General features: G+C 44.5%; 1 protein-coding gene across 12 annotated transcripts in view; it reads left to right on the top strand.

Moving 5' to 3' along the window:
• Positions 1 to 17258, top strand: part of MSRA (methionine sulfoxide reductase A) — a 385886-nt gene that overhangs the window by 273831 nt on the left and 94797 nt on the right. For 11 of the 12 annotated variants that reach the window (XM_063726510.1, XM_054561185.2, XM_024251322.3 and 8 more), the window contains one exon: positions 1562 to 1668. In XM_063726510.1, the coding sequence (XP_063582580.1) occupies positions 1562 to 1668 (107 nt within the window). Of the gene's footprint in view, positions 1 to 1561; positions 1669 to 6454; positions 6528 to 17258 lie in introns of all 12 variants that reach the window. The other variant, XM_054561181.2, reaches the window with a different exon arrangement.

Below are 17258 nucleotides of genomic sequence, written 5' to 3'. Positions count from 1 at the left end.
GGGAAGTACAGTGTCAGGCTCGTGACTACTCTTCCCCCTCCCTCCCTCGTCCTGGTTATTCCTTGAGACAAGGGATTATGACCTAATTCTTCTGTAGCCTCCAGAGTGTGGAGGCTACAGTTGACACACAAGACTTCTTTCTGCTGGAGAGAACATATTTATTTGCAGAGAAAGGAAAGACATACAGGAGTTATTCTATCATCAATAACGTTTTTCTGTCCTATCTCAAAATATAATTTTGGTTAATTTTGCCCTCTGGAGAACAGCATTATAAAGCCTGTCTAGATCGATTTATGACAGTCAGATATTTCGTTTGTTTTGTGATTCAGTGGGTAGACAAGCAGGGCCACTTCTTGTATTCCCAGCCGTTCCTGGATGTTGGTTCTTTCTTCTGGGTTTTCAATCTGTTGAGTTTCCAGTCATCTTCCCCAGTGAAGCATCTTTCTCATCTGGGCTTCAGGCTTGAGGGTAACATGCTCATCCTCTTGAGAAGCGGGCATCAGGGCTTTGACACAGATGCTGCCTGGGTTACAGCTGCTTTTGCAAGCAGTACCAGTTCTTTCCAAGTCCCTGAAGGCACTGCACTGCTCCGCAATCCTTACCTTTGTTCTACCTTCACCCTTGGCACCCACCTGCTGCCAAGACAAGTCACTTCCTTGATACAGCCTTTGAGACATAGGCCCCTTCTCCACTGATCACACGAACTTACCCACTCCCTTTCTGAACCCTTGCACTTTTTTAACCTGTACAGATTTTCCCTTAACACCTCTAATTCTTGCTTATGCCTGCTGGTCTCTGTTTCCCCTGACTATATTAGGAATGTGACTAGCTGAAACATGCTACTGGGCCCAATTCCTGAATCCCAGTGCCTGGTTCATTTTCATGACAACCTGGTGGCCTACAGGGGATCTATGGCAACCCTGTGGCTGTTTCACTCTGGGGCACTGTCACACTCAGATAGAAACTGACCATCATCCACCCTTCAGCTGCTGAGACTGGCAGAAAATGCTCTTTGCTGACTTTAAGTTGCAGGCTAGATGGGTAGATGACTTTAGTCATAGGTACAGGACTCCTGCTACATGCCAAGCACTGTGCCAGGCATGTAGGGGTTTACACATGCCAGGAGTTTACACAGACATTGTCTCATTTCCTCATCCACCAAGGGAGGGATGATGAAACCTTCCATACAGGTATCTCCTTAGGACCCAAGGAAATAATATGTATCATAATGCGTTACATGTGACAATTGGAGTAGATCGTTGTTTAAATATTTCATGTAAAAGTATGTATTCATAGAGCATCTAGTATGATCCAAGACCTGTGATAAATCTACCTGAGTTCAAAGATATTTGTTGTAATTAAAACAGGCAAATCAAAACAGATACATTTCATGCTTGTTTAAAGAAAATGCTGTAAACAGAAAATTAAAGCAAGCACTTAGCAACACATCAGGCACAGGGACCATATGAATAGTGTCAAAATGTCTCAGCATTGTGCCCAGTTTGACACTGGCACTGTCGCCTAGTGACCAGGTAACCCTCTCTGTTTTCCGCTTTCCCAGGTATGCGCCAGGGGAACGACCATGGCACTCAGTACCGCTCGGCCATCTACCCGACCTCTGCCAAGCAAATGGAGGCGGCCCTGAGCTCCAAAGAGAACTACCAAAAGGTAGGGGTTGCTGGGCTCCAAGCCCCTGGCTTAGGCCACCATGACTAGGGCCAGGTTCTGATTTTAGAGGGGTGTCTGCTGCTTTTCAATTGGAATTGTGTTTTATTTATGCATTGCTTAGAAATTTCTGTCAGCCTCTAGGAGTGGAACCATTGTGTCCAATACATGTGCTAAATGGGGTTTTAAGAGTAGGCCTGGGCCAGGGCCAGTGGCTCATGCCTGTAATCCCAGCACTTTGGGAGGCCAAAGCAGAAGGATGCTTGAGGGCAGGAGTTCAAGACCAGCCTGGGCAACATGAAGAAACCCTATCTGTACAAAAAATACAAAAATAAGCCAGGCATGGTGGCCTGCACCTATAGTCCCAGCAACCTGGGAGGCTGAGGTGGAGGATTGTTTGACCCTGGGAGGTCAAGGCTGCAGTGACCTGTGATTGCACCACTGCACTTCAGCCTGGGTGACAGAGCAAGAGCCTGTCGCAATGTAAAAAAATAAAGAGTAGGCCCTTATGTGTTTGCCTTTGAATCACTCATCTAGATGAAGATACAGCCTGTTAAAATAAGTCTTTTTCCTTCTCTCTTTGTTTTTGTCTCTGTCTGAAACTCCCTCTTTTTTCTTCCCTCTGTATTAGTTTTACAGGGCTATTGTAACAAACAATCACAGCTTGGTTGGTTTAAACAGCAGATATTTATTTTCTCACAGTTCTGGAGGCTGGAAGTCCAAGATCAAGGTGTTGGCAGGGCTGGTTCCTTCTGAGTGCTGTGAGGGACGGATCTGTTCCAGGCCTCTCTCCTTGGCTTCTAGATGGCTGTCTTCTCCATGTTTATATTCACATCAGCCTAGTTTTATGTGCATGTGTTTCTTTGTCCAAACTTCTTCTTTTTAAACAGTCTCTAGTCATATTGGCTTAGTGCTAACCCTCATGACCTCATTTAACTTAATTACCTCTGTAAAGACTGAGTCTCCAAGGAAGGTCACATTCCGAGGTTTTAGGACTCCAACATATCTTTTGCAGGGAGACAAGATTTAACCCATAACGCTTTCTCTCTCTCATAACAGTAAATTGAATTATGATAAAAGTAGTTCTCAGAAATATATACATGATATCACAAAACAATTATTTCCACAGTTGTGTACCACTTTTTAAAATCCTCCAATAGAGATTTAGTTGTTTTAAAAACAACTTGAGTTGCTTTAGTTTTTAGAACTTTGTGATAGTACTTATATTTTATTTTTCATTATATTTTCTGATGTGGATTTGCATTTGACAGTAGAGCTAGAAGCTACTATAAAGCTAATCTATGTTAGAATTATGTAAAAAGTCAGGTATGCAACAGTCCCCAGGAATGAGTGAGTTATCCCCTTATCCTACAGAGACATTGCAGAGACGAGGAGGCTGTAACTAGAGTGTCCACTGATGAGCAAGTAGAAGGACGGGTGACTCATGGTCAGTTCGACTGTGATGAGCGGAGAGGCCTGAGGGAGGCGCTGACAGAGCCCATTCCTTCCTTGGCCCTTCCCACCTCCCTCCCAGGCTGTGATGTCTCTTGGCTGGTCATGGTAGGCAGCCTGTGGGATGGCCCCCAGTGCTCTCTGCCCATACGTAATTCATCTCCTTAAGTATGGGCTGCATTTAGCAACTCACTTCGAATGAATGACAGCAGTGATGGGAGTGATGGGAGCACTCTGAGACTAGGTCATTAAAAGATTGTGGCTCCTATTGTGAAAGCTCTCTCTTACTGTCTGAGAGATGGCAGGGGAAGCCAGTTGCCATGTCATGAAGCAGCCCTGTGCAAAGGCTTACATGACAAGGACAAAAGCCTGCCAAGAACCACATGAGTGAGCTTCCAAGCCCCTCAACCCCAGTCAAGCCTTCAGATGAGACTGCAGCCCTGTCTGAGAGTTTGATTACAGCCTCATGAAGGACTTCAAGCCAGAGGCACCCAGCCAAGCTGTGCCACAGAAGCTGTGAGATAATAAATGTATATACTTTGAAGCTGCTAAGTTTTAGAGTAATTTAAGTATACTTATATTTCCATTCTAAAAACCTTTTACCTATATATTCTTTCTCTTATCCCTTTTTCGTAATGGCTTTTCTAACGGTGGTGGGCTAACCTGGGCATTTATGGTGATGGTTACACATGCAGGTTCCAGCATCAAATTTTCTCAATTCACATGTCATCTGTGCAATTTATTATCAAGTACCTGCGACTTAGAAAGCCATATGTTCTATTTGACTCAAGCAGACCTATGAGGATGAGGGAGACCCCATTATCCCCATTTTCCAAATGCTCAAAGACAGAGAGCAATGACCTTAGAATAAATGAAATTAAAGAGAAGTAAGACTGGATGCAGGGAGATGAGTTGGGCAGCTATTATAGGATTCCGGGCCAGAAATAATGGAAGCTTTGTCTAGGATGGTGGAAGTATGGGTGGGAGGGAGGGATATTTCGGAGGTAGAAAGACTAGAACTTGGAACTTCATTGGAAGTGGAGAGTCAATAAGAGGGACAGGTCCAGGTCCAGGTCATGACTGGTGATTCTCACCAGGTTTCTGGCTGGTGATTTTCTGTACAAATGTACAGAGAAGCAGAGGCAGATTTGTGGGGAAGGTAAGTTAAGTTGTGAAAGTGCAGAGTCTGAGATACCCATGACATGGGCATCCAAGGGGCTGCTGGGAGGAGCCATGGGCTGTTCCTGCCTTGCAGGGAGGATCGTTAGGACTGCTAACTGGGCTAATGCTTGTGAAATACAGGGCGTAGCACACAGTAAATACCTCATAAACAGGAACCCTTATTATGATTGGGAGTTATCAACTTATGTTTGGTGATTGAAACCCCAGTTGCTGATAAGATCACTTGGGAAAAGTAATGAGATAAAAGCATAAGAGGCAGGGCGCAGTGACTCACACCTGTAATCCCAGCACTTTGGGAGGCTGAAGTGGGCGGATCATGAGGTCAGGAGTTCGAGACCAGCCTGACTAACATGGTGAAACTCCGTCTCTACTAAAAATACAAAAATTAGCCAGGCGTGGTGACACGCACCTGTAATCCGAGCTACTGAGGAGGCTGAGGCAGGAGAAACGCTTGAACCCAAGAAGCGGAGGTTGCAGTGAGCTGAGATTGCACTACTAAACTCCAGCCTGGGCAACAGAGTGAGACTCCATCTCAAAAAAAAAAAAAAAAAAAAGGCAGAAAAGAGAGCTTAGTACCTGAGGAACTAATTCCTCCACTTGAGTGGTGGGAGGGGAAATGTCCAACCAGGCAGGACACTACACTGGGCACCACAGGAACCAACCCCAACCAAGAACTTAAAAAGTGGTTCCATTGTTTCATCCCACTGTATTTAATTATAAAGGCAGTATTTATAACTACTACTAAAAGTCACATATGATAATGCCATCTATAAATTGCCTAATGTAATGATTCGTAGTCTTCTAGGGTACCAAGAGTAATACCAAGAGACTCTAGAAGCATATTAACTGCCCTCTAGAATACTGGAAATCTGATGATATCCTGGTGTTTGCAGTGAAGATTTTCAGTTCAAGGCCAGTGCCTTCCGTGTGATGGTGAAGAGACTTAACACCAAATTTTCCGGTTTCTATCCCAGTATAGTTTCTACTCTCAGTTTGGAAGGGAACCCACGTTGATTTTAGATAAATGATATCCATAAGAGGTAAAATTTAGGTGTTATATAATTAATTAATGAGCTCCTATAATTATCCTTTCATTATTTTTGTAGTTTTTGGAAAGGTTAATCTTGTGCACATCTCTTTTGCACTGTCCAGTGGAGGGCCTCTGGCCACATGTGGCTGTTGAGCTCTTGAAATAGTGGCTCACTGGCTCAGTTCCTCAGTGGCTAGTGTGACTGAGGAACTGAATCTTTAAATTAATTTAAATTTATATTTAAATAGCCACATGTGGCTGGTGGCTACCATATTAGAGAGCATAGCAGTTCATTAAGGGGTGAACCTGTGCATGTGTGTGCGTGCCCATGTGCATTGTAGAGGGGTGGGGCACGTCAGTCTGGATCCCTGGCCCTCTGCTCTCACTATGGCTTATCCCAAGAGCGGGACGGCCATGGAACATGGGCCCTCCTGCCCATCAGAGTGCTGCACCGGGAACTGCTCTCACCTTTTCCTGTCTGGAGACCACGGCATGAGGGTCAAGTTTTTTCCTTTTCAGGAACCAAAGTGTCTCTTTGTGTACCCCATCCTGGTGAGCACTAGAGCTAACTGGACACCCATGCCTAGGTGACCACTGTGATTTTTATCTTAGCTTAGCTTAGCCTGGGCCCCACAGAAAGCAGAGCCCAAGCCAGAGGCTTGTGTGTGAGGACTCACTGAGGTGTGTGGTTCCAGGGAGCAGGAATAAGGGGCAGAGAGACTGGGGAGGAAAAGGAGGAAGACCCCATACAAGTTAGCCCCTGCCACTGGTAACTGGTTGTTTGAACCTTATGAAATGACTAGGCATTCGGGGGAAGATAAGGAAGCATGTTTCCATTGGATGCCATCACCCGTAGGTTGATTCTGCACTTCTGAGCTGCACATGTGTGAGCTCAGGGTACTGTGTGCCAGGGCAGGAGGCAAGAGACAAGAGGCACGTGGCGTTGAGTGTAAGATTGGGCAATGCAGGTGCATAAAAGCTGCACAAACTGAATGGGGGGTCCTTGCAGAACTGGGTACTGTGGCTGGCCTAGCAAGAGGCAGATAGGGCCACAGGGATCTAAAGTGATGCATTAGTGTCCTCTGGGTCCACTGTCTCCAAAGGGTCCTTCTCACCCCAATCCAGGGAAGGCAGCTGACTGCAATGGCTCAGGAATGATTTGCCACGATGGAGTGACTTTCTGGCACCTCTGATAGAGGTGAGAAAGAAAAACACAGTTCTATTTTAGCAGAGTGCATCTTGCTACAGTCATATGGTGATATAATATGTACTTTTATATAGGTTATATACCATAATTATATATAATATGTATATCTATATAATATATAGCTATATAGTGATAATAGTAATACTATTAGAACAGCAACAACAGTACCAACAGAGTACTTACTAAATGCTAATCAACCACTGTTTTAAGTCATGTACAGATCTTAGATGTTTATCTGTATACATATATTTAGCTGTAGATGTGTATCTCTCTATGTCTTTATATAAAGTTAAATGCATTCATGTATTTATGAGGCCCTTTTAAGTTTTGAAACTTGAATGAATTTCTGACTGTTCAGTTGATATAGCTGATAATACAAACAAACATTACAAAATCAACAATTTGCAATGCCTATGAGAGGTGATGTTATTAGCTTTGATACCATAAAGAGGTTGATCAATGCTTTAGCCTTTACCTTAAAAAATTATGTGGTTTCTACTACATTCACAAAATGGGGAAAATTGCTGATCTAACCAACTGCTTTATCCGCTGAGGGAAGGAGAGCAGGGAGCTGAAGAGGTGACCCCTGGACTGGGCTTTCCTGTGTTTTATATCTAGCGTAGCCTTGAACAAGCTCCTGAAACCACAGAGGTGTTTAAGGTAGGGAGGGTCATTTCTTAACACTACTGGATTAGGGTCTAGAACTCTGTACTCTAGTCATAAACATTTAGTTTGATTTCTAAAAGTGGGGAAATTCTGCACATGACTCATTCTGTTCATTTTATATATACGGCTTTCCTCTTCAAAAGGCTTGGTGTTTCTGGGCCCATCACTACATTCGGGACATTTGTCTTCTTTGTGCGCTGATGGGACCCCTATATACTAACTGTAATGTTGACTTAGGTTACTAATTTAATAGTCTTCTTCACTAGCCTGCCCCCAGTGACCCCCTGTTAACCAGCTTCTTCAGCAACTTCTTTATATGTGAAGTTTGGAGTGACAGTATTGCTTACCACAGAGCAGCCATTTGAACATAAAATTAGCTGATTTTATCACAGGGACCAATTGTTGAGCTAATTAAATGTGCAGTACTGCTGAGGAGCGAGAAACCAAAAGTGATTTTCCATTGAAACTGTGGTTTTCTGCAAAGTTGGCTGGGTTGTGGATACCAGCCTCACCAGCAACTGTCAGAGTTTTGGCTGAAGAAGTTTGCTAATTTCTAATCAGATTAAAAGAGGCAAGAAAGACTTAAGGAGGAAGATGGAGTCTTAAGGAGTGAAACTTGAACTTCACGCTGGGTTTGCTGACCTTGAACATGCTGGATTCTGCTTACAGAATTTGACAGCTGCTTCATATCTTTGGTGAGCAACCCTAACTCTAACCCTAATACAACTTTGCATAAAATGTAGGGGGTTGTTTTTGCCTTCAAGGAGAAGGCTTCATAATCTTTTCTTAGCCTCATTAAAAAAAAACCACTTTTCCTCAAACCTTTGGTGGAATTATTTGCTTATAGCACTAATTGCAAGACACCATCTAATGTATTATTGTTTTTGGATTATCAAATATGGACAATTTATCTCCCAAGCAAACCCATCATGAGAAACATTTCCCAATATCCTAAACTGAATGTGGCCTCCGGTAGAGTGAGGGTGGTTCACATGTAATTCTTCCATCCTGAGAATGTGACTCCAGCTCATTTAGGAATTAAATCTTTTCCCACTGAGAAATTATGTTTCTTGAAATGTGAAAGACAGCAAATCTAAAGAGCATTCTCCTGGCCATATGACTTGGCTCCTTCTGCCAGCTCTTCAAGTTTCGTGAACAGTAAGCACAATGCTTTCTCTGGGTATTTCTCTTGCATATATTTTCTTTTGCATATATTTTACAATATATTAAGTTCTAATAAGGATAAAATGTTTCTGGAGTCAATGTTAAATTACCCACTGTGTTTCAAATATAAAACAGTGTTCTAAAGGCTGTCTCTATCTGTCTCTCAGTGTTTGTCCACTCATCCATCCATCCACCCACCTGTCCCTATCGTCAGTATATAGCTACAATCTTTAAATATTTGCCATAATTTTATCTTAAACTTCAACTATCTAGCATTTATTATCATCATCTCTGTGTTTGTTTATAATTAATGCAGGGTCATTTTAAAGAAAAGTTCCCAAAGTGAAAGGTAAAAAAACAGTATGCATGTACAAATGGGTTCCAGCTAGCATTTTTTAGAATAAAGGTTCAGTTTTGATTATTTAATTTTCTTCCCACTTAGATTGCAGCCAGATATTTAGTGACTCCCTATTCTCTTCAGTTAAGCCGTGACAAATTGTGGTTTGATTGGCGTGTGTGTTTTGTTGCGGGGAGGAAGAAGACAGTGTCATTACCAAATAACCTACTTGGCCGGGCGCGGTGGCTCAAGCCTGTAATCCCAGCCCTTTGGGAGGCTGAGGCAGGTGGATCACAAGGTCAGAAGATCGAGCCCATCCTGGCTAACAAGGTGAAACCCCATCTCTACTAAAAATACAAAAAGTTAGTCAGGTGTGGTGGTGGGCGCCTGTAGTCCCAGCTACTCGGGAGGCTGAGGCAAGAGAATGGCATGAACCCAGGAGGCGGAGCTTGCAGTGAGCTGAGATTGCACCACTGCACTCCAGCCTGGGCTCCGTCTCAACAACAAGAGCAACAACAACAACAACAAAAAAACCTACTCACCTGCGCTACCAATGCAGTCATTGCTGCTTTTCTTTAGCATAGTTTGAATGCCATCTCTATGGTATATATATATATATTTTTTTTTAGTATCAGTGACACTCTGAGTGTAAATGACACTGAAATTTAGGGTCTAGAACTACCCTCTGGACTCCAGATCCCCGTAACGAACTGTCTACTTGATATCTCCACTTGTTTGTCACGTAATATTTTCTAAAATGAAGGTTTGATTCTTGCCATCCCCTGTAAACAAGTCCCATGGCTTCCTCCTCCCTCCCCACTCATTGACAACCTTCCCCATCGGGTCATCATTTAACTTGCCTAACTAAGCAAGATCCTCAGAAGTGATCCCTGCCTCATTCCTTTCCCTCGCCTTTTCCCTCCAATGAATCAGATGAACACATCCTACCTCCAGAAGACATCCCCACTGTGCTTGCTTCTCTCATTTTCTCTCATGTTCACTCTCATGATTTAAGCCACCATTATCTGTTCCTGGACCACTGAACTTCTTAACTTTCCATGATTACGACCACCCGCACAGGCAGCAGAGTGATCTTCCTCAGTGTAACTCGGGTCATTTCCCTTCCCTGTGTCTTAAGCATCTTCCATGGCATCTCTACTGTATTTGGAATGAAATCCGAACTCCTTCGCATGGTCTACCAGGTGCTTCAAAGTCATGTCGCCATCTTCCCATGAGACATCTGTAACTTCTAATCAGAGAGCCTAATTATCATAGTATATCTAAGATGTAACCTATAATTCTTAAAGTTCAGAACCTTTGAATAAGGCTCAAGAACTTTCTAGAGAACTGGGGACTCACTATGAGAACCACAGGGACTCAGGAAATCTTACTGTTGTGTAGTGAACATCATAAAGAATGGTTTTATATTTCTTTGTATTTCAAAGTTGATCCCTTCATGGACTCACTGTTGCCACAGAGAGACCAAATTCAGAGGCTGTGGACTTGCTGCCTGGTTGAGGCTATGCTGTATATTAAAAGGAAGGATTAACCATTGTGTTCTTGACCCTAAAGCCTATCCTGCAAACTCTCTTGACATCAAAGTTGCTATTATGATCATACAACAGTATCTGGTAGGATTAAGTCAGTGGGTGGTACGTGAAACTGCCTTCTTCTCACTACTTTGCCAAATCTCTGACTTTTTGTCCCTGTGTTAATATCCTATAGCTACTATGACAAATTACTACAAACTGGATGGCTTAAGAACAACAGGGATTTATTCTCGCATGGTTCTAGAGGGCAGAAGCCCAAAGTCAATTTCCCTGGACCCAAATAAGGGTACCAGCTGGGCTCTGCTCCCCCCAGGGGCTCCAGGGAAGAATCCCTCCCTGCATCTTCCAGCTTCTGGTGGGTGCCACCATCCATGGCCTGTGGCTGCATCACTCAAGTCTCTGCCTCTGTGGCCACCTGCCTCATCCTCTTCTGTGCATCTGATCTCATCCTGCATCTCTCTAATAAGGACACTTACAGTTGTGTTTAGGGCCCACCCAAATAATCCAGAATAATCCCCCATCTCAAGATCCTTATTTAATCACATGTGTGAAATCTCTGCCATATAAAATAATATTCACAGGTTTTAGGGGATTGGAACATGGACATTTTGGGGGAGACCATTTTTCAGATGACCACAGGCCCCATAATCTGGTCTCCAACCTGCCAGTGTCATGTGTCCACCCCAAAATGGGAGACTGAAATTAGGGGTTCTTCCCCGGGCTGCTTAGGAGAGGTGGGCCTTGTTCACTAGGTGGGAGCCCATCTGGCTTGCCCTGAACCCCAGAACACACTCAGGTTTTCCAGCGAGATGGGATTTGATTTCCTCTCTCTCGGGGGGTCTTTATCTAGTTTTGAAGAGAGGTGAAAATTTGCAAAAGTTTACCCCTTTCATACATCTCTACCTTCAAAAAAGACCCAAATTTATTGCTATACTGCTTCTAAAATAGAGTGGCATAGCAAAAATAACAGTAGAAAAAAATAAATCCTAAGAGCTAGAAGGATATTTGGGAGAGAAAAAATGTGTGTGTGTGTGTATGTGTGTGTGTCTGTGTGTGATCAAAAAGCATTTGGATGTTTGGCAAGAGTGGTCTAGCACTCTCTTGGTCACTTACTCTCTTTGAGCCCTGACTTAATTTCTCTGATACCAATTTTTAAATGATCTAAGTGTGGATAACAAAATTTCCCAATAGGTTCATTATAAGAATTAAGTGTGATATACACACACACACAAGCTGGCATGTAGTAGTGACCCAATATACATTATTGAAGCTGAGCCCCTTCAGTTTTATGATCCAGAAAATAGTTTTAATTATACCAACCCAAATGAGAGAATTAAATATACTCAATGAATATTTAGCCATGCTATAACCATCATAATATAACTGAACCCAGTAATTCCCCAGCAAGAGGTACATACAGATCCTTTGTGTTTTCTTTTCAACATCTATAGGCTGAAAATGCCTTTTTCTCCTTATTCTCCCCACCATGTTCCTCAGTAAATTAATTACCTTATCGAATATTAATTATATACAGATTCATTGCCAGAGTTGCATTACAGTAGCTTTAAACAAAGCTGTCTGAGGCAAAGTCTTGTGAAGTTTGTGGTAATAAACTGTCCCACATACAGTCACAGAAGCTCACGTGTGACAAATGCTCTTTTCTGCAGGGAATTTCCTGGAAACTCTTCTCCCATTTTCTGCATTAAGTAAGCTTGTAGGAGGCTTCCATTCACCTGTGTGTCCCCAGTGCCTGGTGCTGTGCTTGGCACCTAGTGATTGTCAACAAATATCTGTTGACCTGAACTGAAGTGTTGTAGCATATAAAGAAGCCCATTTTGTTGCTCCTTGTTATGAACTGAATATCTGTGTCCCCCCAAGTTCGTATGTTGGACCCTTTACCCCCATTGTGATGGTGTTTGGACATGGGGCCTTTGGGAGGTGATCAGGGTTAGATGAGGTCCTGAGCTGGAGCTCCCATGATGGAACTGCTGTCCTTATACAAAGAGACACCAGGGAGCAGGCTCTTGAGTACTCTATTGCCGTGTTTCTTGCTGCACACAGAAGTCATGTGAGCACAAATAGAACTGCCTGCAAGCCCTGAGAAGAGGCCTTGGAATAAACCTACCTTGCCAGAACCTTGATCTTGGACTTCTCAGCCCCCAGAACTGTAAGAAATAGAAGCCTGTTCTTGAAGCCACCTAGTCTGTGCTATTTTGTTATGGCAGCCCGAGCTGACAAGAGAGTCCTGTTTTGTGTGCTGCACTCCATGGAGGGGTGGGCAGAGGCACTGGCTTGGAGGAGAACACCTGGCTGGAGCCCTGGCTCTGCCTCTAGTGACCGTGACCTTGGAGAGGTCTCTGTGGCCCTACTTCTTCTTTTGTAAAATGGGGAAAATAAGAACAGTGGAATGTTACATGGCTTTTCAGTGCTTTCTCCTGTATTTTGCTGGGTAAACTTCACCGTCACACACAGGCTAGGGCAGGATCTGTTCTCTGACTTACCTATGAGGAAACTGAAGCTCAGAAGTGTTCATTCACATTCCCAACTTGACCCCCATAGTAAATGTAGAGAGCTAGAGTCATTTGACACTGAATTCCATAAGCTTTTCACCCGTGCTGTGTGGAGATACCTGCTAATCTGTCAAGCATTTTACGAATACAGTCATCCTTTGGTATCCAACGGGGTTTGCTTCCAGGACCCCCTGCAGATACCAAAATTCAATGATGCTTAATCCCTTATATAAAATGACATTTACATATAACCTATGCACAACCTCTTGTGTACTTTAAATAATCTCTAGATTACTTATACCTAATACAATGCAAATGCTATTAATATATAAAAATAGTTGTGCTGTATTCTTAAAATTTGTATTGTTGTATTGTTTTTATTTATTTATAATAATTTTGATCTGTGGTTGGATGAATCCATGGACCCAGAATGCAAGGATACGGAGGGCCGACTGTATCAGGGTTTAATGGGTGACTGCAGAGGTAAGGCTGTCTACAGTGACTTCATCCTCCCTTTCTAGAGATCCTCAAATTTCCAACCATAGTTCCAATATAGGATCAGAAAAATCTTCCTTTCTGTCATGAATTGAGAAAATGTCATGGTTATCTCTGTTTCTTTGTTCCCAGGGAAATGGGTAAGTTGCATGCTAGAAGCATCCCTTCTCAGTCTATTGTATTCTCTATGCTGCAATGTTTAAAACCCATCTGAGTACCAAAAGACTGTTGTTTTCACCAACACTGAAACATCATTTATTTGCATTGGAAGACCCTAAATAGACATGGGTAAATGTCAGTTGATATTTTATGGTTTGGGGATTACATAGCTCTTCTTCGTCTTTAAAAAAATTTTTTTTTATTTGTGCTGTTGTTTAAAGCATGAAGTTATGATTTAAAATGCCCATGGAAAAACCCTGAATAATTCATTGACTTACCTTAGTCAAAAAGAAAAATCCCCCCTCCCCACCGTATGCCTAGCAATAGGGATAAAATTCCTCTTAGTCCCTTTCTGTAGCTTTGAGGTTAAAATTACGGGTGTTATTATGAACTCTAAATAAGAACCTGTGAAATAAATATTTTAAAAGTGCCCATTTCTGGGAGGCAGGCACCCATACTTCTGTGTATGCAGCCACATAGACAGCTAGGTCGTAGGCATAATGGTTTAGTTGCATGTGGGTGATTATTTTCATTTCCACTTATTACTGTGTGCTAGACTCCCTGTGTATGAGTACAGATTGCCCTTTCTTGCACTGTATTTAGAAATCTCTGTATTACCCTTGGGCATTTGTTCATTAATAGGGGGTGGGGAAAGGAAAAGCTTGTAATAATGGGCTTTACATATTAAACTGTGTGCATCCGCATTTGGGCCAAATGGAAAATCTGGTTTGTATGACTGCCCTCTGCTGGCTGTAGGCCTTTGCTGCAGTGGCGGGATGTGAGTCCCTGGGTGGAGCCGTGCAGATGCCGGCATCAGTCTTTTATTCACCTGCACTGAGTTCCATCCAAGTACATCAGAAACAGCCTAAGATTCTACCTACTGCCCAGGTTGATGGTGGAAGACAGCATTCTTGTGAGGACCAAGGAGACATTTTCATTTTAGTAGAAGTACAGTAGAAATATAGACACAAAATAATCCTGGCAACGTAGGGTGATGTTTGAATGAATGAATTCAAATTTCTCCACGGGCCACACTCCTACTCATCTTTCAGTGGCAACAGGGGAATGTTTAGTGGCTCCCATATGTGATGTCCGGACCCCTTGTGGAATGCAAGATGATTTTATGGTGTATCCAGATGAATCTTTTAAATCTCAGTTATGTGTTTATAATACATATTAAGAAAACTGCAGTGCATGTTTGAAGCCCACAATTTCATGAAGGTGATAGCTGAGGTGAAGAGCAGGAAATGGTACCTACACACACAGCTGCATTCTTTGCAGGGTTGCCTCTTCCGCCAGTCTTTGGACGGAGAAAAACCACAGGGAGGTCCCCGATGACTTGGGCAGCAGTGGTTCTGTACTTGCTTTGTGTATGACCTTGGGTTGTTGACCTGTCTAAGCCTGGGTTTTCTTATTTGTTAAACAGGATAATAGTGGCTACTTCTTAGGCAGGTATAAGGATGATATGGTGTATATGTAAAGTGTCTGTCACAGAACAGGGGCCTGGGCAATGCCAGATTCTTCTTTTTCAGCTCCCCACCCCCCAGGACACTTCTCAGAGCCCGCCCCCCTCCATGTTCGCATCATGCTTGGCTTGCAACTCGTTTCCTCTGACCCTTATGAGAGTTTCCACGTTTCTTCTCCACCCCCGCCCCCGCCCCATGGTGAGTGGAACTTTCCCTTGCTTTGCATCTCTGGCAAGATTCCATGAGCACTTCACACAAGGCAGGCACTCTGTGAATGTCAGGTGAATTAAACCCAAGTGCAAAATACTTGTAAGCAGCATTTTCCCATTCTCCAACACATTCAAAGAATTTCACCTATCAGATTAGGACAGGGCCTATACGTTTTTCTCCCCCTACCCGCCATTCGTGTGATCTGATAACAGCAACAGCATTAAGTTCCCGTCCATTGGCTGCAAGCAGGGAGGAAAAAAGGCCCCAGCGCCTACTGCCTGCCTTCCTGCCTGCGTTAATATCATCTCTTATCTTACCAACTAACATATGGAGGGGTGTGTGTGTGTGTGTGTGTGTGTGTGTCTGGGTATATATATACACACACACATATATATTCGTTAATTTCCGTGGAAAAGAAAGGGATGGCAGCAGAAACATTTTAAACACAGCATTTCAGCCAGGGTAGGGTCTATTTTAAAGACAACAAAAGGGCCTTTGTTGTTCTGGCAGGTAGATGGATAAGCCTGGCCCTGGTTCAGCCTCTATAAAGCGGCTCCGGAGTGATAGGATCAGAGAAACTACCAGGAGGAGGAGGGGGTGCAGGGGCCCTTTTATTTCTGTGGCGCCAAGAGTGAAGCAGGGTTCGCCGTTTCCCACAGGGGCAGTGCGTTTCCCTTTCAAATTCCCGTTGATTGTGTCGCAGCCCGCGTGGTCCCGAGCTCCCCGGCCTGCTCCTGCACGGCTGTGGGACGCCCGCTTGCATTTCCGCCACCGAGGCAATGTTCATTTAACGCTTCCAGAGATCAGAGCTTTCATGTTTGCCACGAAAGCCAGAGAGCCGGGCGCACCTCGGGAGCGGAGATGAAAGGCCATTTGTGTTTGTGCATGTGTGTTTAGCGCTTAAAGGGCAGGAAAAAGAAAGAAAATAGATGGTCCCGCTTTGCACTTACTTCAAAATGTGCCTTACTCCCTCTGGTGGGAGCATTTAACTCCAGCGCGCCACCCCTCCCCCGCGCTCGCCGCCCCCGTCCGCCCCCCTGCCTCGGCCCACGTGATGGCTGTTCAGGCCCCGCCGAGCCATCTTCCCGTTGCCATGGCAGCCGGCGCGGCGAGCCCGCCCATTGGCTGCAAGCGAGGAGGAAGAAAAGGCCCTCGGGTCCTAGGTCTAGTGCCCTGCGCCCTGGCCCCGTGCAGGCAGAGGCCTGGGCATGGTGCGTTGCAGGACCGGCCGGGCGCAGGGACCGCCCCCCGCACCGTGCGCCCCACCCAGCGGCCCAGAAACGGTCAGGGTCAATGTCTTCAGCTTCTCCCTGGAGTGGAAAGCAGGTGAAGGACAAAAGCAAGGCTCATAAGGGAAAGTGAGCCACCTTTTCCTTCACCCTGAACACCTCCCAACTCTGTTTTCTTTGTAGTGTTTGGATTTGAAATCCGGCCCTGTGACCCTTTCTACTCACAGACACTGCGCGTGAGGCCTGAGCCTAAGTTTAGCTGTCAGATTCCATTTACCTTGGCCATGCGCCGTGGCTCCAAAGCCGCGAGGACAGCACTCCATTGCGACGTCTATTCCCGAGCCTGATTTGAAAATTATCTTCGTCTTGCTGGGTTCGCTGCTGAACTTGGGAGGCGATTGGAATCACCATCTGGCCTCAGAGCTGCGGGTGACTCTTGTCCTGACCCCGTGGCCTAGTGAACAGATGACCCCAGCACCTGATCTTGTACATGGTCAAACAGCTGTGGAGAAGTCTCGGAGGGGAACTGCAGCTACCTGCCTCGGGCTCTCTTCGGCTGGCGACTTGGGTTCCCTGCTGATGAGTGAGAGAGCCAGCCACACCCAAAGCCTCCAATCCCCAGAGCTAGGGCACCCACTGGGATTTGGCTGTGGTTAGTCACCTGCCTTCCCCAACAGAGGACCAGTCAGCAGACTTGGGAGTGCAGAAAGAACTTTCACAAACATTCTCTCCTCTGTGTCTCATAAGGAGCCTGTGAGGCTGTCAGTCTAATCGCTGCCCTCCAGGAGAAGCAGCTGGTAACTTGAGACCACATGATATGTACATGGGGGAGCCCAGGATGCACACTCCCGCTCCCTGATTCCAAGCTCTGTGCATGTTCTTTCCATTCTGTCACTGGGCCAGGTAGATTCCCTCTGGACATGTCACACCCTCACA

The sequence above is a fragment of the Pongo abelii genome, chromosome 7 (assembly GCF_028885655.2).
Source record: "Pongo abelii isolate AG06213 chromosome 7, NHGRI_mPonAbe1-v2.0_pri, whole genome shotgun sequence".
In the NCBI taxonomy this organism is placed as follows: Eukaryota; Metazoa; Chordata; class Mammalia; order Primates; family Hominidae; genus Pongo; species Pongo abelii.
Note: the sequence above shows the minus strand (reverse complement) of the source record. Positions and strands in the feature narration are given on the sequence as shown.